The following is a 22,964-nucleotide window of genomic DNA, read 5'->3' as shown; positions in this document are numbered from 1 at the left end:
TCAGGAGTTCAAGACCAGCCTGATCAACATGGTGAAATCCCATCTCTACTAAAAAATACAAAAATTGGCTGGGCATAGTGGCTCACGCCTGTAATCCCAGGACTTTGGGAGACCAAGGTGGGCAGATCACAAGGTCAGGAGTTCAAGACCAGCCTGACCAACATGGTGAAACCCTGTCTCCAATAAAAATACAAAAATTAGCCAGGCGTGGTGGCGCACGCCTGTAATCCCAGCTACTCGGAAGGCTGAGGCAGGAGAATCGTTTGAACGGGGGAGGTGGAGGCTGCAGGGAGCCAAGGTCGCACCACTGCACTCCAGCCTGGGTGACAGAGCAAGACTCCATCAAAAAAAAAAAATTAGCTGGGCGTGGTGGCATGCACGTATAATTCTAGCTATTTGGGAGGCTGAGTCAGGAGAATCACTTGAACCCAGGAGGTGAAGGTTGCAATGAGCTGAGATTGTGCCATTGACCGCCAGCCTGGCAGACAGAGGAACCCTTGTACACTGCTGGTAGGAACGTAAAATGGTGCTGCCACTTTGGCAAATAGCATGGGGGTTCCTCAAAAAAATTAAATCAAATTTAATATTAAATAAAAATTAAATAATTTTAAAATAGCTGGGTACCATGGTGCACACCTGTAGTCCCAGCCACTTAAGAGGCTGAGGCAGAAGGATCCCTCGAGCCCAGCAGTTTGAGGCTACAGTGAGCTATGATTATGCCACTGCACAGCCTGGGTGACAGAGCAATACCCCATCTCTAAGAAAAAAATTAATTTAATTTATAATAGAATTACCATGTGACCCAGCAATTCCATTTCTGGGCATATACCCAAATGAATTGAAAGCAATAATTCAAACAGCTATTAGTACACCAATAATCACAGCAGCATTGTTCACAATAGCCAAAAGACGGAAAGAAGACCAAATGTCCATTGACAGATAAATTGATAAATAGGGCTGGGCACAGTGGCTCACGCCTGTAATCCCAACACTTTGGGAGGCAAAGGTGGGTAGATCACTTGAGGTCAGGAGTTCGAGACCAGCCTGGCCAACATGGTGAAACTCCATTTCTACTAAAAATACAAAATTACCCAGGCATGGTGGCACATGCCTGTAATCCCAGCTACTCAGGAGGCGGAGGCAGGAGAATCGCTTGAACCCAGAAAGCGGAGGTTGCAGTGAGCCAAGGTCGCACCACTACACTCCAGCCTGGGCGACAGAGCGAGACTCTGTCTCAAAAAAAAAAAAAAAAAGATAAATAGAATGTTGTATATACATGCAATGGAATATTATTCAGCCTTAAGAAAAAATTTTCACGCATGCTACAACATAGATGCACCTTGAGGATATTATGCTAAGTGAAAGAAGTCAGACACAAAAGGACAAATATTGCATAATTCCACCTATATAAAGTACCTAGAATAGGCAAATTCATAGAGCCAGAAAGCTGAATGGTGATTGCCAGAGATTAAGGAGAAAGGAAAATGGGGAATTCATATGTAATGGCTATAGAGTTTCAGTTCGGGGATGAAAAAATTCTGGAGATGAATGGTAGTGATAGCCATGTAACATTGTAAATGTACTTAATGCTGCTGAATTGTCCACTCAAAAATGCTTAAAATGGTAAATTTCATGTTATATATATTTTACCACAATTAAGAAAAAATATATACAAATGTATTGACTTCAGTATGACAAAAGAAAGCATAAACCAAATTAAAAGACATGTGACTGGGATAAAATAGTAGAAATAGTGGTAAGATACCACTACTATTACCCAGAATACCCAGAATAATCAAAGAGTTCTGTCACCTTAACAAAAATAAAAGATAAGCAATCTACTAGACAAAAAGGCAAGAGATATAAACAGGTAAATCACAAAAGATCAACAGATGGCCAATTCAACTCTACAAACAACTTGGGAAATGCAATTTAAAATGATCCATTGTTATTTGTTGCCCTTGGATTGACTATTTTTTTTTTTTATTGACAATTTTTTAATTGATAGTATTTCTAGGCTAGGCACTGTGGCTCATGCCTGTAACCCCAACACTCTAGGAGACTGAGGCAGGTGAATTGCTTGAGCTTAGGAGTTCAAGACCACCCTGAGCAACATGGCATAACCCCATCTCTACAAAAAAAAATACAAAAATTAGCCACACATGGTGACATACACCTGTAGTCCCAGCTACTGGGGAAGCTGAGGTGGGAGGATCTCTTGAGCCCAGGAGTTAGAGGATGCAGTGAGTAATGATCATACCACTGTACTCCAGCCTGGGCGATAGAGCAAGACTCTATCTCAAAAACAACAACAACAACAACAACAACAAAAACTTCAATATACTAAAAACGGAATAAAAAATTGTCCTTATTTGCAGATTACATTTTTCTACAGGGTAAATATGTCCTAGAGACATTAAAGAAAACCTAAATACTGCAAATGGAAACAGACCATGTTCATGGGTTGAAAGTATTGTTTAAGATGTCAATTTTCCCCAAATTGATTTACAGAGTCAACTCAACCACAATAAAAATCCTAATAGGAAACTGACAAGCTATTCTTTTTTTTTGAGACGGCGTTTCCCTCTTGTGGCCCGGCTGGAGTGCAAAGGCATGATCTCAGCTTACTGCAACCTCCACCTGCCAGGTTCAAGTGATTCTCCTGCCTCAGCCTCCCTAGTAGCTGGGATTACAGGCATGTGCCACCACACCCAGCTAATTTTGCATTTTTAGTAGAGACGGGGTTTCTCCATGTTAGTCAGACGGGTCTTGAACTCCTGACCTCAAGTGATCTGCCCGCCTCGGCCTCCCAAAGTGCTGGGATTACAGGCATGAGCCACCGTGCTCGGCCTCGGAAACTGACAAGCTATTCTAAAATTCATATGGAAATACAAAATACCTAGAATGTGACTTTGAAAATGGAGAACAAAGTTGGAGGATTTACCTTAAATGATTTCAAGATTTATCATAAAACTATATAATCAAGACAGAATGGTACTGGTGTGAAGACAGACAGATAACTCAGTGGAAAAGAGCAGAGGATCCAGAAACAGCCTCACTTCATGGCCAATTAGGAAAATATCTAAATGTCCTTCAATATAAGACTAGTCAAATAATTGTGGTACATCTCTACACAGGAAAGTATGTAGCTGATACAAGAAAGAGTAGGCCTACACAAACGGACATAGAAGAACAGTGTATATAATAAAGTGCTTATGTTTAAAACTAAACCATTGTGGGGGGGGTGCATACATGTGTATTAAAAGAGTCTAGAGAGAATTTACCAATTAATAGTAATTACCCTTAGTAAAAGAAGAAGGGTAAAAGATGGGTAAAGAAGAAGAAGGGTAAAAATGTATGTATACCTACGTTTTAATGACTCATTTTATTTGTTTTTGGGACAGGTTCTCTCTCTCCCCGACGCTGAAGTGCAGTGATGCAATCTCGGCTCACTGCAGCCTCAATTTCCCAAGCTAAAGTGATCCTCCTAACTCAGCTTCCGAAGTAGCTGGGACTAAAGGTGCATGTCACCACCCCTACTTAATTTTTGAATTTTCTATAGAGACAGAGTTTCGCCAGATCGCCCAGACTGGTCTCAAACTCCTGAGCTCAAGCAATCCCCCAAACTCGGCCTCCCAAAGTGCTTGGATTATAGGTGTAAGCCACCACACCTGGCCAATTTATTTTAAAAAGTGAAAAATAGTCTGGGCGCAGTGGCTCATACCTGTAATCCCAGCACTTTGGGAGGCCAAGGCAGGCAGATCATGAGATCAGGAGTTCAAGACCAGCCTGACCAACATGGTGAAACCCCATCCCTACTAAAAATACAAAAATTAGCCAGGCGTGGTGGCACACGCACGTAATCCCAGCTACTCAGGAGGCTGAGGCAGAGGTTGCAGTGAGCTGAGATTGCACCATTGCACTCCAGCCTGGGCGACAGAGCAAGACTCTGTCTCCAAAAAAAAAAAAAAAGGTGAAAAATAATTCACACTCTCCTTACAGGATAAAAAAGGGTGTTAGCCACCACTATCAGGTATATAAAGGCAGCTGGCATAAAAGCTGGCACGTAGCTGGCCCATAACCAATGACAGTTTCCTTCCATCCATCAAGTTAGGTGCTAGAAACAGAATCCACTCCTATAAACTTATCCTACAAACATGACCAGAAGTCCTTAGCACCTCAAACACTGTGTAAAGTCCTGACAAATTTACTTCAATAGAGGTGGGAGAAGGTTAAAGGAAAGGTGGCTAAAAAGATCAAGAGAACAGGCTGGGTTCAGTGGCTCATGCCTATAATCCCAGAACTTTGGGAGGCCGAGGCCGGTGGATCACCTCAGGTCAGGAGTTTGAGACCAATCTCGCCAACATGGAGAAACCCCGTCTCCACATACAAAATTAGCCGGGCGTGGTGGTGCATGCCTGTAATCCCAGCTACTCGGGAGGCTGAGGCAGGAGAATCGCTTGAACCCAGGAGATGGAGGTTGCAGTGAGCCGAGATCATGCCATTGCACTCCAGTCTGGGCAACAAGAGCGAAACTCCGTCTCAAAAAAAAAAAAAAAAAAGATCAAGAAAACAAAGAGCCTGCCATGGGAGGAAAAGCTAGAAGGACTGCGATCCTTCAGCTAAGAGTAAGGCGACAACTGTAATCACTTTGAGCTATGGGCAACACAGTGAATGGTATGAATGGGATGATTACGCCTTGTCTACAAAATTGCACAAAACCAGCAGAAGAGGGGACCCCCAGGATACCTGAGGACCAGTTTGGGATAAGCATAGGGAAATCCCAATCTAAGGTAGGAAGTAAATTTATGGCACTCACTTTAGGGAGACAAGCTGGAGAGAGCTCTATGCATGTGATTAGGAAGAGTAATACAGAGAACAGTGTCACCATGAGCAGGGAGCCCTGCAGTCCTCAGGAGAAGGAGGGAGACAGCAGCAGTGACATGGCTCCTTCTAGCTCCCCAACCTTGGCCACTCTGTCTTTCCTCTCCATAAACCTCTGTCTCCCTGAGACAACCTGAGTGAATCACTGCTCCTTCCAACCCAAAGAGCTCTAGCCAAAATGAAAATACCAATGAATCCGTGAATGGGAACCTATTCATGAATAGGTTATATCAATTCAGATATGGCAGAGCCAGGTGTTCCCAAGGGACACAGAAACCCTTTGCTGGTCTGCATGGCCTCACTGCAAACCTCTTTAACACCAGCATCTCATTTTATTTTATTTTTTTTATTTTATCTTTTTAAGTAGTCATTTTATTTATTTATTTTGGTTTTGTTTTTTTTGAGATGGAGTCTCGCTCTGTCGCCCAGGCTGGAGTGCTGCGCAGCAATCTCAACTCACTGCAACCTCTGCCTCCCAGGTTCAAGTTATTCTCCTCAGCCTCCTGAGTAGCTAGGACTGCAGGTGTGTGCCACCATGCCCAGCTAATTTTTTGTATTTTTAGTAGAGACAGGGTTTCACCATCTTGGCCAGGTTGGTCTCAAACTCCTGACCTCAAGCAATCCACCCACCTCAGCTTCCCAAAGTGCTGGGATTACAGGCGTGGGCCACCGTGCCCGGCAAGACCAGCATCCATCTTAGACATGCTAAGGAGGTAAAGTTGTCTGTTACAGTATCAGTCTGTAAGGAGTAACAACAGCCCCTCAGCACATCCTAAACAGATGCTGGTGCTAAAGGACTGGATCCAAGGCATAGCTCCTGTGGCCTTAGATATAAGCATTGAACCCCAACCTAGGGACCGTCCAGTCAGCCTACACTGAAGCCTGAAATAGCAGGCAGCATAGCAGAGGGGTGGCACAGTACTGTCCCTGACTGCACAGTATAGGATTGGAAAAGCAGGCCAGGCCAAACTCATCTCCAGTGTTAGCTTCCCTCTGCCTCTGCTAGGCCAAGTCACTGGGCCACACCCCCTACTGACTTACCATGGTTTCCACTCCCCAGGCAGTGGGGCCACAATGCCCTCCCGCGCCAGCCACATCAGTTCTGGTTCCTTGATGGGATCAATACCAATCTCCCGGGCAAATTCAAGAATTTCTGAAAGGAGAGGCAGAGGTGGGAAAGTAAAAGAAATGAAAAGAAGAAAAAAACTCTCAATCTTTTTCTACTTTGTCTTTTCTCTCCATCAATGAGAAAATCATATTCTTTAAATTATAAACAATAAACATATAATTGTTTCCTTACAATTTATAAATGGTACACTTGAATCCAAGCATGCTGTCTCCACACTACAATGATATAATCTGAAGCCAAGCATTAAAAATGCAAAAAATAGGCAGGCGCGGTAGCTCATGCCTATAATCTCAGCACGTTGGGAGACCGAGGCAGGTGGATCACAAGGTCAAGAGTTAGACCAGCCTGGCCAACATGGTGAAACCCCATCTCTACTAAAAATACAAAAATTAGCCCAGTGTGGTGGCATGTGTCTGTAATCCCAGCTACTCTGGAGGCTGAGGCAGGAGAATTGCTTGAACCTGGGAGGAGGGGGTTGCAGTGAGCTGAGTTCACGCCATTGCATTCCAGCCTGGGTGGCGAGAGCAACACTTCATCTCAAAAAAGAAAAAAAAAAAGGTAAAAAATAAACTAAAACCAAGACTTCATTCCAGCGGGGCCTGAGAGGCAAGAACCCCAAAACCATAGCCAGAACCATCCAGGATGAGCACAGCCTTACCAGAACGTAGTAAGCTTTCCCAAGATTTGCAAAAGCTTGGTGCAAAAGCACTCATCACTCAGTCAACAAACATGTACTGAACAACTACAAGTGACTGTGCTCCTCGAGGACATCACAAACACACAAATGGAGTACAACCCAGGTGACACATGCTGTAATGAAGGCGTGTCCTGTATGCTACGGGTGCAGAGAGAAGGCAGTGACTGATTCTGCCTAGGGGCAGGGAGCTATCTGAGCTGAGAAAGTGGATGATATGAGCTCAAGCAGGCTGAACCCCCACTCACTGAACCCTCTCTTCCATGAAGGGAGTTGCCTCTTTTTCAATGTTGCTATATATTACGACCCTAATACTTTTGTTCTGGCTGGGTGCAGTGGCTCATGCCTGTAAGCCCAGCACTTTGGGAAGCCAAGGTGGGAGGATCGCCTGAGTCCAGGAGATCAAGACCAGCCGGGGCAACATGGTGAGAACCCGTCTCTACAAAAAATACGAAAATTAGCTGAGCGTGCTGGCATGTGCCTATAGATGCGGCTACCCAGGAAGCTGAGGTGGGAGCTTACTTTCTAGTAGAAGAGACAGCCAGCAATGAGCTTGAGGAGGTCAAGGCTACACTCCAGCTGGGGGGACAAAGCAAGACTTCATCTCAAACAAACAAACACAACTTTTTTGTACTCTGGAAATCAAGTATTTAGAAAAGCTCTTTTGCCACAGAACTGAAAGACAGTGGAGATATACGTCCTGACTTGAGCACTATCTCAGTCAGGCACCGTGGCTCATGCCTGTAATCCCAGCACTTTGGGAGGCCAAGGTGGGCAGATCACTTGAGCTCTGGATTTTGAGACCAGCTTGGGCAACATGGAGAAACCCTGTCTTTATAAAAAATACAAAAACTAGCCAGGCATGGTGGCATGTGCCTATAGTCCCAGCTACTCAGGGGGCTGAGGCAGGAGAATCGCTTGAGCCCAGGAGATGGCAGTTGCAGTGAGCTGAGATTCCGCCATTGTACTCCAGCCCGGGCGACAAGAGTGAAATCCTGTTAAAAAAAAAAAAAGAGCTATCTCATGTACAGTAAAAAAGATAAATGAGATAACCATTGGAACATGTCACCAGAACCCCCAGAAATGATTAAATAAATATGCAAATGACATCAATGCTTAAGCTGGTGATAGCCCAGGCCAGAAGGGCATCACCAATGAGCCATCGCAGTGGAGAATTTGGAGGCTGACATACCTGGGAACTAGGAAAGAGAAAATATTTTTTCAAAGGACCGCCTGGAACTTGACTGACCAGACTAATTTATTCATTTTTCACAAATATGTTTGAGTGTCTCCTATGTACCAGTCACTAGGAGCCATGAATAAGAAAAAAACTAGTCACTGCCTTTGTGGAGCTTACATTCTAGTAGAAGAGACAGCCAGCAATGAAGTAAACAGTTAAATATACAAAAATTAAAACTTCTGATAAACGCAATGAAGGAAGTAAATGAGGTATGAGCTAGAGAACGTCAGGGTGGAAGAGCATTCCTTTAGAAATGATGGTCAAGGAATCAAGCTATTGCACTCCAGCCTGGGCAACAAGAGTGAAACTCCATCTCAAAATAATAATAATAATAATAATAATAGAAATGATGGTCAAGGAATGCCTCTCAGCAATGTTGATAGTTAACTGAAACCTGCACAAGCGAAAGGAGCCAGCCATGCAGAGCACTAGAGAAAGAGCATTCACGCAGAAGAAGCACAGGTGCAAAGGATCTGTGACAACCGGTAGCTCTGGGGACTGTCTGAAAGCCAGTATAGCCAGGCATGGTGATGCACACCTGTAATCCCAGTACGTTGGGAGACTGAGGTGGGTGGATTGCTTGAGCCCAGGAGTTCAAGACCAGCCTAGGCAACACAGCAAGACCCCATCTCTAACAACAAAATACAAAAATTAGCTGGGCCTGATGGCATGCACCTGTGTGGTCCCAGCTATTTGGGAGGCTGAGATGGGAGAATCACTTGAGCCCAGGGGAGGGGGGTCAAGGCTTCAGTAAGCCAAGTTCACGCCACTGCACTTCAGTCTGAGTGACAGAGTGAAACTCGGTCTCAAAAAAAAAAAATTCCAATGTGACTGGTAGAGACAGCCCAGTCACAGAGCCCTGCAATCCCATCAAGGGTGTTATGTTGAGTTATGGGGGTGGGGGGTACTAAAAGCACAACCCTGACGTGATCTGCTTTATAAGCAGTAAGGCTAATTGATTAGGAAGCTACTGAGATAACCCAGGAAGAGAAAATGGTGGCTTGAGGTTAGAATGCCTACACCTGGACTGGGCAGAAGAAAGTTTTTATAAACATCCTTAGAAAAACCTTTGACTCCATTTACAACAGCAACCAAATGTATACAAATTTAAGAAATATGCCGGTCATGGCCGGGAGCAGTGACTCACACCTGTAATCTCAGCACTTTGGGAGGCCGAGGCGCCTAGATCACCTGAGGTCAGGAGTTCAAGACCAGCCTGACCAACATGGTGAAACCCTGTCTCTGCTAAAAATACAAAAATTAGCTGGGTGTGGTGGCGTGCACCTGTAGTCCCAGCTACTCAGGAGTTTAAGACAGGAGAATCACTTGAACCTGGAGGTTGTAGTGAGCCGAGCTCACGCCACTGTACTCCAGCCTGGGCGACAAAGCAAGACTCTGTCTCTAAAGAGAAAGTAGGAAAGAAAGAAAGAGGCCAGTCGTCGTGGCTTATGTCTGTAATCCCTGCATTTTGGGAAGCCCAGAAAGGAGGATCACTTGAACCCAGGAGTTCAAGATGAGCCTGGGCAACACAGTGAGATCCTATCCCTACAAAAAAATTTATTTTAATTAGCCAGACACATGGCATGCACCTGTAGTTCTAGCTACATGGGAGGATCACTTGAGCCCATGAGTTCAAGGCTGCAGTGAGCTCTGATGGAGCCACTGCATACCAGCCTGGGTGACAGAGTAAGACTGTCTCTATAAACAAAAATATGGAAAACAAAGAAACGCCCTATGCTATAAGCACAGTCCAATATTTAACATGAGATCCATGTATTCCCAGAGGTGCAAGAATTGTGCACCCTGCTGTCAGGTCCATGAACCACCTGATTTATAAGCAAACTTTGTATGCCCAGATCATAACTCATCAGAATTTCAAAGCAACTTTCACTCCAAAAAACTGCTTAGTGCTTCAAAGTGCAGGCCCTATGGCCAGGCACAAGTGGTTCATGCCTGTAATCCCAATACTCTGGGAGGCCAAGATAGGCAGATTACTTGAGGTCAGTTTGAGACCAGCCTGGCCAACACGGCAAAACCCCATCTCTACTGAAAAATACAAAAAAAATTAAATCACCTAGGCATGGTGGCATCTGTAGTCCCAGCTACTGGAGAGGCTAAGGCAGGAGAATCACTTGAACCTGGGAGGCGGAGGTTGCAGTGAGCAGAGATCCCGCCACTGCCCTCCAGCCTGGGCGACAGAGTGAAACTCCCATCTCAAAAAAACAAAACAAAACAAAACAAAAAGTGCAGGCCCTAGAGTTTGAATACCTGGAGGTGGATTCTAGCCACACCACTAAGAATAGAACTGTATATCCACAGGAAGTTAATCTTTCTGTGCCTTGGTTTCCTCATCTGTAAAATGGGGATAATAATAGTACCTAACTCAGAGAGTTGCAGTGAGGGTTGAAAAGGTAATACATGGGCCAGGCATATGTCTCCCGCCTGTAATCCCAGCACTCTGGGAGGCGGAGGTGGGAAGATCACTTGAAGTCAGTTTGAGACCAGCCTGACCAACATGGTAAAACCCCTTCTCTACTGAAAATACAAAAATCAGTTCCCCAGGTGTGGTGGCGGGCACCTATAGTTCTAGCTACTCAGGAGGCTGAGGAACGAGATTTGCTTAAACCCAGGAAGGGGAGGTTGCAGTGAGCCAAGATCACAGCACTGCCTGGGTGACAGAGTGAGATGCTGTCTCAAAAAAAAAAAACAAAAAAAAAGGTAATAAGGTAATACATGTAAAGTGCTTAAAACAGAGGCTGGCACATAATAAGTTATGTTGTTATTGTTATTAATAATGTTATTATTGTTGTTTAAAAAACTCTGCTCTAAGTTTGTGTTTAGGAAATTGGGTTTCCCCTGGTCTCAGAACACACTGTATTTAGATATCCCCTAATATGTTTCCATTTAAATCTAATCATTGCTGTAACCCAGAGACAGCAAATTTTTCTGTAAACAACCGGATAGTAACTATTTTAGCCTTTGTGGGTCATATACCTCTCTTACAGCCACACATCTCTGCAGCTATAGCATAAAAGCAGCCACATACAATACATAAACCAGTGTGACTGTTTTCCAATGAAGGTTTATTTACAAAAACAGGCAAGTAGCTGGGCATGGTGGCTCACGCCTGTAATCCCAGCACTTTGGGAGCCGGAGGCAGGCAGATCGCTTGAGGTCAGGAGTTCGAGACCAGCTTGTCCAACATGGTGAAACCCATCTCTACTAAAAGTACAAAAATTTGCCAGGTGTGGTGGTGCACGCCTGTAGTCCCAGCTTCTCGGGAGGCTGATGTGAGAGAATCACTTGAACCCAGGAGGCGGGGGTTGCAGTGAGCTGAGATCACGCCACTGCACTCTAGTCTGGGCAACAGAAAGAAACTGAAAAAAAAAAACAGGCAAGAGGCCAAGGTAGGCTCACATCTGACCTAGCCCAAATACACTAAGCAACTCTGTACATGTACCATACTTTGCATTGAAAGAACAAAAATAAACCAGACATAATCCCTGTCCTCAAAAAACAAACACAATACACCAGAGGCCTCTTCGCAGACTTGTTACCTTGCTCACTAGGAATGTAGGTCTCATCATAATCTTCTTCCAGAACCAGCTGATCTCCTATGCGGAGGGGTCGTCCAGCCATGACTCATCTGGGCTCAAACACCTAGATCCCAGAGACCCCCACCAAAAGAGAAAATCAGTGAGAAAAAAAAGAGAAAAGCTTAATAGGGGAAAAGAGGGCCCTGGGTCATGGAGCATCTGGATCAAACCAGACCCTGCACAGCAATTTGGCCAGGGCCTTCCCAAGTGCCAGGTATAGTGGAGGGTGAAACCAACAACTCAAGGCTCACAGGCTCTGCGCCTGGAAAGGTCTCCCAAAGGCTTGATGAACACTTGGTGAACCACAAAACATCTTCAAGCCTGGCTCTGTCAAGAGTTTGACTTTGTACCTCCCCCAGACAGAAGAAACAATTACAACACAGAACCACCAAGTAGAAGATCCTAGGGACACCAAAGTAACCAGCAGCACACAGACACCCATACACCAGCACACTTCCGTGGCACATCCCCATCTCAACACATATTCCTATCTGGATGTCTCGATTCATACCCAAAATGCCCTCAGGAAGCTTACAATCCAGTGGCGGGAACGACCTCAAGAGCGGCAGAAGGCAGAAGAGAAAAAAGCTTCCTGTTCTGGGAGTACTAAGATAAGGGCAAAAAATTCCCCCACAGAAAGGAAGGAAGGAAGGCTGACAAGAATTCTGATGGTGGAGAAAGGCATTCTAGACAGAGGGAGCATCTCGTACAGACAGGTGTTCCAGAGTGCGGATACCAGCGTGTGACCGGCTGCTCACACAGAGCCTCGCAGACCACGCTGAAGAGCCTCCACCCTGTCCTACCGCAGAGGGGAGGCGCTGAGGGCTCTGGTGAAACAAAGCATCACAGGGTGGCCTTTTTTTTTAGGACAAGAAGTCTGGCAGGACTGGCACAGCTGGATTGGAGAAATTAGAGACTGGTGTCAGGAAAACCACCTGAGGAGGCTGCTGCCCAGGGGCAAGATGAAGAGGGCTTTAACTAGGGCAGAAGCAGGGGAATGAAGAAGGGACAGTCAGAACGGACCCAGTGATGTTAAGCTTAATAGGACCAGGATATGAGGGAAAGAGTGGAAAGGAGCTACATCCCTCCAAAATTCACATACGTATATATTGGGGTTTTTTTTGTTTTTTGTTTTTTTTTTTACAGAGATGGTGTCTCACTATGTTGCCCAGGCTGGTCTTGAACTCCTGGGTGCAAGCAATCCTCCCGCCTCAGCCTCTCAAAGTAAGAAAAATTCACATATTGAAGCCCTAATCCACAATGTGACTGGATCTTTAGGAGGTAATTAAGGTTAAATGAGGTCATTAAGGTTAAATGGCCTGATAGGATTAAAAAGAGAGAAAGAAAGGACCAGGAACCAGGGTGGCAGATGGGGCCCACTGCCTAGTGGCTTAGAGCTCTGTCTCTGCCATATGAGGACACAGCAAGAAGGCAGCTGTCTGCAAGGCAGGAACCCGGAAGAGACCTTGATATGGACCTTCTAGCTTCCAAAACTATGAGAAAAGAGATTTCTGCTGTTTGAGCCCCCTAGTCTACGGTATTGTGTTATGGCAGCCCAAGCTAAGACAGAACCCAAGGTTTCTAGCTCCAGGGATGGGGCGGCGCCAAATTCTTCAACTGACAAGTCGGTGCACTTCTAGAATTGCTCCTCTCTTCCCACCCCTACCTCAGGACCCCAGTTCCCACCAACTCTCCCCATGGCAGCTCCCGTGCTGCAGCCTGATGAATGAAGCAGGTCGCCTGGGAAACTGCTGCCACACACAGCCCTGCTCAGAGCACCTCCCCGACCTGCAGAGCAGTTGGCCACACCAGATGTGACCAACAGGAGTCTGCAGCCACAAGTCCTGACCTCTCCAGTCCCTACCTCCTCAAAAGCTGCCACTGTTCCTCCTAGAGCAGCAAGGATGAAATGGCCCTCTTCAAGCAGAAAGGCCCAGCCATTAAAAAGGTTAGGATCTGGGAGAACGCATCAAGCCCAGGGGGCCGTGGAAAGGCTGGAGGACACACCTAAACATGTGGAATCCCAACGCCGGACACCCAGGGTCAAATCCATATCCCCCTCAGCACTAGGTGCCCTGGAGGTTCCAATCCTGCCCACCCACCACCTAACAACCCACCCTTTCCCCCAAGCCCCTGTCCTCCTCCCCCAGGAGCTCCCCAGGGCAATCCAGCTTTCCCCCGACATGGGGCCCCTCATCCTGTGCCACAGCCAGGGTATCCAGGATGCCAACCTTCGGGTCCCTACCCTCCTCCATACCCACCACCTGCCCCTGGAATCCCTCCTGCGAATCCCTTGGCTCCTGGCATGGTCAGACCAGCAGTGATGGTGGACAAGAAGAGGCAGAAGAAAATGAAGAAAGCTCATAAAAAGATGCACAAGCACCACAAGCCTGGCAAGCATTCCTCCTCCTCTTCCAGCAGTGACTCTGACTAAATACAGGCCCTCGACCCTTCCCTCAAGTCTCACCAGTTGTGCTTTCCCCATCAAGCTTCAGATGCCATGCTGCACTGGGGGAGAGTAGCCCTTGTGCTCCCCACCCGCTATCCGCACCTGAGCCTTACCCTGCTGTTGAGCCCTGAGTGGCTAGGGAAAATGGGAAGAGGATTGCCATGGCCTGGCCATCTTCTTGCTGCTTGGATAGATCATACAGTTAATGAGTTTAGCAGGGGAGCTATTTTTTTGAAGACGATGAACTAAATGTTGAAGACAAGTTTGAGATCTGTAAAATGTGATTTTTTTTACTTCTGCTTATAATACTTGTGATTGGGGAGGTTTGTGGAAATTTAATTATGATGAAAAACCTCTATCTTTTTTTGTAATGTTGGCATACTTGGGGAATTCAGTGGCAAATACATTCCCCAGCAGGCCTTCTGTTGGTTGCACTAAGTGCAAGGTTGCTGGGAAGTAGAGTCCGTTCGGTTGATGAGCTTTGACTGCCGTTTTGGAACCTCACCTCTCCTCCTTAGCCCAATATGCTGTCTCAGGTCCTATTCTTGTTCTCCAGCTGTCAGTTCAAATAAAATTATTTCTCTGGTTAAAAAAAAAAAAAAAAAAGTCAGGATCTGGCCTGGAAAGAGTGTTCAGGAAACGGCTGGATCTGGAGACTCTGAATCTATTCCAAGTTTCCTAGAGACCCTTGACAAGCAACAAAGGTTCCATCAGGGACTGTTTACTGTGGTCCCCCTCTCTGTACCATGATAGCTAAGAGGTGGGCAACAGGAGTCCTGCCTTAGGACTCACAAGACATGGTTCCCTTTGTCAGTGCACTGAACTTGAAGGAAGCCAGCTTCTGCCCCTCTCATTCCCACCATGCCACCTCCAAGCAGGAGGAAAACACCAAAGAAAAAGGGCTTCTTTCAGCAGTACATAAGCTGAAGTGGGAATGTGCTACCAACCCTCAGAAGAACCCGTAACATCCTGCAGATATGATGCCCCACTGTGCTACACGCACAGTCAGAGGTGACGTAGGCCTGACCACTGCTGACTCTAAAAAGCTGAGCAGAAAAGGACCAGGAACCAGGGTGGCAGATGGGGCCCATTGCCCGGTGGCTTACAGAGTCACCTGAATCTTTAATCCTCTTAGGGAGAGGAGAAGAGAAAAGGAAAGAATCCATGGGCAGGAAGGGCCCAGTGGTGGCCTGAACATTGGGGTGAATAAGCACTTCTCAAGCATGTACTCTATAGGAGGTACTGTCTTAACTACCTCAGAGAATTTGAGAAATTCTGCATTTGAGAAATACTATCCCCTAGATGCGTCCCATCTCCAGAAAGCACAGGACAGGTAGTCTCTGTCAGCATGGCAAAAAGACTAATTCGCTACATACGTAATTATCTATATTTACTTTTTTTTTTTTCTTTTTTTTGAAACGAAGTCTCCCTCTGTCACCCAGGCTGGAGTGCAGTGGCGTGTTCTTGGTTCACTACAACCCGCCTCCCGGGTTCAAGCTATTCTCCTGCCTCAGCCTCCCAAGTAGCTGGGATTACAGGCGCTCACCACCATGCCCGGCTAATTGGATTTTTAGTAGAGATGGGTTTTCACCATGTTGGCCAGGCTCATCTCAAACTCCTGACCACAGGTGATCCACCAGCCCTGGCCTCCCAAAGTGCTGGAATTACAGGCATGAGCCACCATGCCCGGTGATATATTTAACTATTTAAAGATCAGGAAAACTCTGGAAAATCTGAATTCATGGATCATCCAAATTCAAATAAATGTTATGCCAGAAAAAAATTAAAATATGGATGAGTTGTATTCTACCTTCTTTCCTTACCTTTTCTGGCTCTAGAAAAGATGTGGGCAAGGACAGGTCCAAAAGCGCAATGAGTTAAAGAAAAAAGGAACATGGGAAGAGAAGTCCTATCTATTTGCCTGTATGCAGTAGCAGGATGGCTACCAAAGACCATCTAGTCATTCGAGGAATATTTATTGGGCATCTACCACGTGCATTTATTTCTAGGCGCTAGAGATGCAATCGTGATTAAAACCAGATTCAGCTGCTGCTACTCTTGAGCTAGTCTGGGAAGGGAGGGAGACAAACCAATCAGTCACAGAGAAATGTATAATTAGAACCAAGGGAAGTGCTCTGAAGGAAATAAGCCTGATTTAGATGATGCCTACACTGAGAACTGAAGGATGAGTAGGTATTCACTAGACAAAGAAAATAAGGAAAGTGTGTTCTAACAGACGCATGAGAAAGTCCTTCAGCAGAAGGCAACACTAGGCAAGAAGCAGCACAGCTGGAGATGATGCTGGGGAGGCCAGTGGGAGCCAGGCCATGCAGACTTGGCCTTTCTCATAAGAGAACTAGGGCTGGGCACAGTGGCTCACGCCGGTAATCTCAGCACTTTGGGAGGCCAAGGAGGGAGGATCACTTGAGCCCCGGAGTTCGAGACCACCCTGAGCAACTTAAGATGGCCCTGTCTTACCCTGTACAAAAAAAAATTTAAAAATTAGCCAGGTGTGGTGGCATATACCTATAGGCCCAGCTACGTGGAAGAATGAGGTGGGAGGATCGCTTGAGTCCAGGTGGTCAAGGCTGCAGTGAGCCTTGATTGTGCCACTGCACTCCAGCCTCAGTGACAGAGCAAGACCCTGTCTCAAAAAAGAGAGAGAAATGGAAGCCAGGAAACGGTTTTTCTAGATAACACACTTTGAAAAAGTACTCCAGAAGCTACTAAGAGTACACCCTAAAGCGGAGGCCAGATTGGAAAGAAGAAAATCAGGGCTGATGCAGAGGTAAGGTAGAAAACCACGAGCTAGGCTAGGTAAGAGGCAAAAGTAACCTGAGCTGGAGTGCTAACAGAGAGGATGAGATGTCTAAGAATGCAGCCGTTGGGCCAGGCACCGTGGCTCACCCATGTAGTAACAGGGCTTTAGGAGGCTAAGGCAGGAGGATCACCCTGAAGCCAGGAGTTTGAGACTAGCTGGGTCAACACAGTGAGACCCTGTCTCTACAAAAAAATTAAAAATATCAGCCATGCATGGTGACAGACACCTGTAGTCCCAGCTACTTGGGGGACCCAGGTGGGAAGATCCGTTGAGTCCTGGAGTTCAAGGCTACAGTGAGCTCTAACACCACTGCACTCCAGCCTGGGTGACAGAGCAAGACCCTGTCTCTAAAATAAATAAATAAATAAATAAGAATGCAGCCCTTCAGTCGGGTGCAGTGGCTCACACCTGTAATCCCAGCATTTTGGGAGGCCGAGGCAGGCAGATCACGAGGTCAGGAGATCAAGACCACGGTGAAACCCTGTCTCCACTAAAAATACAAAAAATTAGCCAGGCATGGTAGCAAGTACCTGTAGTCCCAGCTACTCGGGAGGCTGAGGCAGGAGAATGGTGTGAACCCGGGACGTGGAGCTTGCAACGAGCTGAGATTGCGCCACTGCACTCCAGCCTGAGAGACAGAGCGAGACTCTATGTCCAAAAAAAAAAAAAGGCAGCCTTCAGATCTGCCATGGCAAATAAATAGGACATGTCCTAATATTTTCCTCTAGGCCTAAAACTGTGAGGGACATCACTAGTCAATCATGGCACCCTAGACATGGCCTCAGAACCCTCAACATTGTTCACTATATAGCAGTTACCAACAGATCAGATGAAACCCAGTGAGATCTACTTGCCGCCTAGCCTGAGACCTTCTGTGAGCCACAGAGTTGGGAGGGGTCATCCAACTGCACTCATGTATCTCCTACCAATCTCAGAATCAGGCAAAAAAGGAGTGGCTCATGCATTTCCTCCAGGAAGCCTTCTCGGCCAACCTCATCCTCACCTGTCAACCCAGAACCACCTCAGCACTGAGCTCATAAGTTTCATGTGTTCCCAGGCAGATTACTCTCAATATTACTGTTTTTTTTTTCTTTCTTTCTTTCTCTCTTTTTGAGATGGAGGAGTTTCACTCTTGTTGTCCAGGCTGGAGTACAATGGCATGATCTCGGCTCACTGCAACCTCCACCTCCCGGGTTCAAGCGATTCTCTTGCCTCAGCCTCCTGAGTAGCTGGGATTACAAGTATGTGCCACCACGCCCGGCTAATTCTGTATTTTTTTAGTAGAGACAGGGTTTCTCCATGTTGGTAAGGCTGGTCTCAAACTCCCAACCTCAGGTGATCTGCCCGCCTCGGCCTCCCAAAGTGCTGGGATTACAGGCGTGAACCACCACGCCCAGCCAATATTACTTTTTTCATGAAAATGTGTTTTACCTCTCCTGTTAAACCACAAACTTCTGAGGGCCAGGTCTCCTCCTCTGGAATTTTCCAATGAAGCCTAAAATAAGCCTATGTAAGCTGTCGGAGCTCAGTTACTGCTGTAACTGCTAATACAAAACCAAGGAATAGGCCAGGTGTGATGGCTCACACCTGTAATCCCAACACTGTGGGGGACCAAGGCCTAGGATCACTTGAGCCTAGAAGTTCAAGACCAGCCTGAGCAATACAGTGAGACTCTGTCTCCAAAAAAAAAAAGAAAGCCAGGCATGGTGGCGTGCACCTGTGGTCCCAGCTACTCAGAAGGCTGAGGCAGGAGCTATGTGATCAGATGGAAAAGAAGACAGAGTTACATAAAGAGTGTAAAGTGGGAGGCAGAGGCAGGAGGACCACTTGAGACCAGGAGTTCCAGGCTGCAGTAAGCTATGATTGCACCACCATACTCCAGCCTGGGCAACAGAGTGAAACCCTATCTGAAAAAAAAAAAAAAACACACACACACACACAAGGAATCTCAGGAGCTAGGAAGGCCCTCAGTAGTTCTGGTCCATCATTCTTCCCATACTAAAATTTTCCTCTCTGTGCTTTCAGTGACAGACAGCATAGTGGTCAAAGCACCAGCTTTGGAGACAGAAGACCTGGATTCAAATTCCAGCTCCCTCACTTAGCAGCTGTATGGCCTTAGGCAAGGTGCTTCACCTCTCTCAGCCTCAACAACTGCATGTGTATAATTCAAACAATCTTAATAAAAATTAAAAAGCCTGAGAGTAAAATGAAACACTTATAAAGTGCCTAGCACAGTCCCTGTATACAGAAAATGTTACACAAATTTAGCTAGTACTATAGATTCTATTTTCAATTCCATAGATAATTCTTAACTACCAGAAGGTCTAATAGTAAGCCAATAATCAGGTTCTAAAAAATGTTCCCAGATACCTCAAGTCTACCTTCTGTTCATCGGGGGGCACCCCAGGATTCTCTAGCTAAAGTAAGCTAAGTATTCCCAGTTCCCTTCCATTCAATACGTATCACTGTTTCCCAGTCCTTCAATATCATGGCTACCTGGTTCTGTACTTTGTCAGCATAGCTAGAGTTTTGCACATCTGCACCCTAACAGAGCATATATACTCATAGGCATAATGAGGGTTCCCTGTATATTTATTTCTTCCATCCTGCTCCAACTATTACAAAGAAGGTTGACCACAGAAAAGATTGACTGGAGAAGGCAATGGGGAGAAGGTGGAACATGTTAGAGTTGATTACGCAGTGGTAATGAGCAAAGGCTTTGGAACATTCTTGGCATTGAATCCCAGCTCTGCCTCTTACTAGCTGGGCAGTCTCAGTTTTCTCATCTATTAAATGAGAGTAACAACAATATCCATCACAATGTGTTGTGAGACTTATATGATTCAATATATGTAAAGTGCTTAAAATATACTAAAATCTCAATAAATGTTAGACACATACATTATTATTATTGCTATTCACATATTTAAAGGGCTTATTCTACCTTGCTCCAAAGGACATATCCAGAACCAGGCAATATAAGTTAAGGCCATTCAGACATTAAGTAATCACTTTTTTTTTTCTTTTTTTTTTGAGACAGAGTCACCCTGGCTGGGGTGCAATGGCGCGATCTCTGCTCCCTGCAGCCTCTGTCTCCCAGGTTCAAGTGATGCTCCTGCCTCAGCCTCATGAGTAGCTGGGATTACAGGCGCTTGCCACCACGCCTGGCTAATTTTTGTATTTTTAATAAAGATGGGGTTTCACCATGTTGGCCAAGTCTCGAACTCCTGACCTCAGGTGATCCGCCCACCTTGGCCTCCTAAAGTGCTGGGATCACAGGCGTGAGTCACTGCGCCAATTAATCACTTATGGAACATCCACACATGGGCCAGACATTGTGCGATGTGTTAGGGCTACAAACCTGCTTACACATGGCCCTGAAAGTGAGCTCAGCCTACCTGGGAAGCCAAACACGTAAACACATGACTACAAAATGTGTTACATGCATTAAAGGAAGTAACATAATATATAACAGAACACAAAGGTAAGGGCAAATAATCTTAGGAAGATCAGGGAAAGCCTCACAGAGTAGAGGACATTAAGATAGTTCTTGAAGGATAAGGAGACGCTCCCCAGGATAAGCGGAGTAAGGGAATTCACAGCAGAGGAACAACATGTACAAAGGCAAAAAAGAAGAAAAGCATATGGTGGGTGCAAAGAATTATGACAACAAAAGTTTATAGTCACTGAACACTTCCTATGTTCCAGGAACTGTACTAAGTGCTCTCTATATATCATCTCACCTCATCCTCTCAGCAAAATAGAGATTATCTTCACTTTTCAAATAAGGAAACTGAGGCTTAGCAAAGTTTAAAAAAAAAAAAAAGGCCGGGCGCAGTGGCTCATGCCTGTAATCCCAGCACTTTGGTAGGCCAACGTGGGCGGATAATGAGATCCAGACCAGCCTGGCCAACATGGTGAAACCCCGTCTCTCCTAAAATACAAAAAACTAGCCGGGCGAGGTGGCGGGTGCCTGTAGTCCCAGCTACTCGGGAGGCTGAGGCAGGAGAATGGCGTAAACCTGGGAGGCGGAGCTTGCAGTGAGCTGAGATCCGGCCACCGCACTCCAGCCTGGGCGACAGAGCCAGACTCCGTCTCAAAAAAAAAAAAAAACTTGCCCAAGGTTTCACAGCTAATAAACGGTACAGCAGCATATGTATCCATGTCTGACTCCAAAGACCGAACTCAACCATTCTGACATGACCAAAGGGCAAGGGATAGTGGGAGGAGCGGCAAGAGAGAGCTCTAGCTAGAATCATAGGCAAGAGCATATTATAAAGGGCCTGGAAGAACTGAGGCTCTATCCCATAAATGATGAGGGGCCATCACAGGATTTCACAAAGGCGACTGGCATGATCAGATCTGTAGCTCAGACAGACGATTCTGGCCAAGAACGGCGGTGCATGCCTGTAGTCCCATCTACTCAGGAGACTGACGGGGATGGCTTGAGGGCAAGAGTTTGAGGCTGCAGTGTGCTAGGGTCACACCAGTGAATAGCAACTGCACTCCAGCCTGGGCAACACAGCAAGACTCTGTCTCTAAAATAAATAAATGATTCTGACAGCTGCATAAGAACTAATTACAGGAGGACAAGAAATGAGGCAGAGAGACCACTTAGGAAGTTATCCTGAAAGCACAAGCAAGAAATTATGAACTAAGTCAGTGGCTGTGAGGATGGAAAAGAAGGGCCAGATTCTAGGGAAATTAAGAGGCAGAATACAGGACTTGAACTTCGGGAGAGAGGAGGGAAATCAGAGCACTAAAGCCAGAACACTGTGATTTTCCGTTCATTTCTATGCCTCGTCCAATAGGCAGCCCCACCTACTACACTGCCTGGAAGATAGGACATGTCCGACAAATGTTTGCTGTATGTATTAGATGAATAAATTCTAGGGACAGACTTGGCTGAGTGAATGGTGAAGCCCTTCAAGAGATAAGAAATACAAGAGGAGAAACAGATCGGAGGGACCGGGGAAGGCTGACGATGACAGTAAGTAGGTCTGAGCTCAGGAAAGAGGTCTGGCTGGAGTAGTCTGGGGAGTCAACGCTGAAAAGCTGATAACGCAAGACATGGAGTGCGGCTAAGTAGAAGGGAGGGCTTTCTACTGCAAAGGACTGAGTTAGGAGGACGGACAGGGAGTCGCGGAAGCCAAGTGAGGAGAGAGGTGCCAGAGGTAGAGGGAGATTTTTTAAATCAGTGCAAGAAAAGGAATAAACAAAAAAGCTTTCCAACTTTCCCCGCTGGTTAAAAGATGGCATAAGGTTAGGCTAGCCCCGGATTTGGACCCGGGGGGGAGTCTGCCACAGAAGTATCCCAGCAAGCTTCGGAAGGCCTAGCCTCACTCGCCGACGATGAACACAGCAAGCAAACCAGCGCCCCGTGCCCAATGCCCCTCTCCCGCATCCCGACGCGCTGCTCACTCACCCGCCAGACCCCCAGCCCGGGCCCGGTGGCCCGCTCAGGAGCCGGCGAGATTTCAAACGGAGGAACTGTCGCCTGGCAGTCAGTTTTTCTCTTCTTCCCTCAGTCCCCGCCCACACTCGAGCGCATCAAGCTGGTTGGCTTGAGAGCGTGCCTCTGCACCCCCGCCACGCTCCCTTCCCCGCCGCCCAACCCCTCCCTCGATGAGGTCCTCAACTATCCCCCACCCCGGAAGGCTCCGGGCGAGGCTCTGGGCGAGGCGCAGCTCCCCCAACGCCACCCGACACCCACCCGCTCCCCCCGCTTCCAGGGACGCCGGGATGTTGCCCTGCAGCGCGCAACAAACACTTCCGGAAGAGGTACCGCCTAGCAACCGAGAGTCCCGCCTCCAACCGGAGCCAATAGGTCGCCGGCTGAGAGCTCTGACAATGGATTGGCTCGAAGTCCCTTGGGGCACGCAGGAGCTCTGTCCGTTTTCCGTTGCACGATGGGAGTGTAGTTTAAGATAGATAATGGGAATCCGCAAAAGGTTAAAAGAGAACCTCATTGGTTGGGCGCGGTGGCTCACGCCTGTAATCCCAGCAATTTGGGAGGCCGAGGCGGGTGGATCACCTGAGATCACGAGTTCGAGACCAGCCTGACCATAATGGTGAAACCCCATCTCTACTTTAAAAAAGAAAAAAAAGAGGAGCCCGAGTTTAGACGTGAGGATTTCTGCCAGGGCAGAGA

The 22,964-nt window shown here is 46.6% G+C and overlaps 1 protein-coding gene across 24 annotated transcripts in view; it reads right to left on the bottom strand.

Moving 5' to 3' along the window:
- CEP164 (centrosomal protein 164) overlaps positions 1-22,592 on the bottom strand; it is an 86,721-nt gene extending 64,129 nt beyond the window's left edge. For 13 of the 24 annotated variants that reach the window (XM_015115785.3, XM_077964343.1, XM_077964344.1 and 10 more), the window contains exons 1-3: positions 22,239-22,592; positions 11,505-11,607; positions 5,926-6,037 (exon numbers count right to left, since the gene is read on the bottom strand). In XM_015115785.3, coding sequence (XP_014971271.3) covers positions 5,926-6,037; positions 11,505-11,586 — 194 coding nt within the window. In that variant the 5' untranslated portion in view covers positions 11,587-11,607; positions 22,239-22,592. Of the gene's footprint in view, positions 1-5,925; positions 6,038-11,504; positions 11,608-14,497; positions 14,575-22,238 lie in introns of all 24 variants that reach the window. The other 11 variants (XM_077964357.1, XM_077964359.1, XM_077964362.1 and 8 more) reach the window with 5 other exon arrangements.
- Positions 22,593-22,964: the final 372 nt, after the last annotated feature.

The sequence above is a fragment of the Macaca mulatta genome, chromosome 14 (genome assembly GCF_049350105.2).
Source record: "Macaca mulatta isolate MMU2019108-1 chromosome 14, T2T-MMU8v2.0, whole genome shotgun sequence".
In the NCBI taxonomy this organism is placed as follows: Eukaryota; Metazoa; Chordata; class Mammalia; order Primates; family Cercopithecidae; genus Macaca; species Macaca mulatta.
The sequence above is the reverse complement of the archived record's forward strand: the minus strand, read 5'-3'. Positions and strand labels throughout refer to the sequence as shown.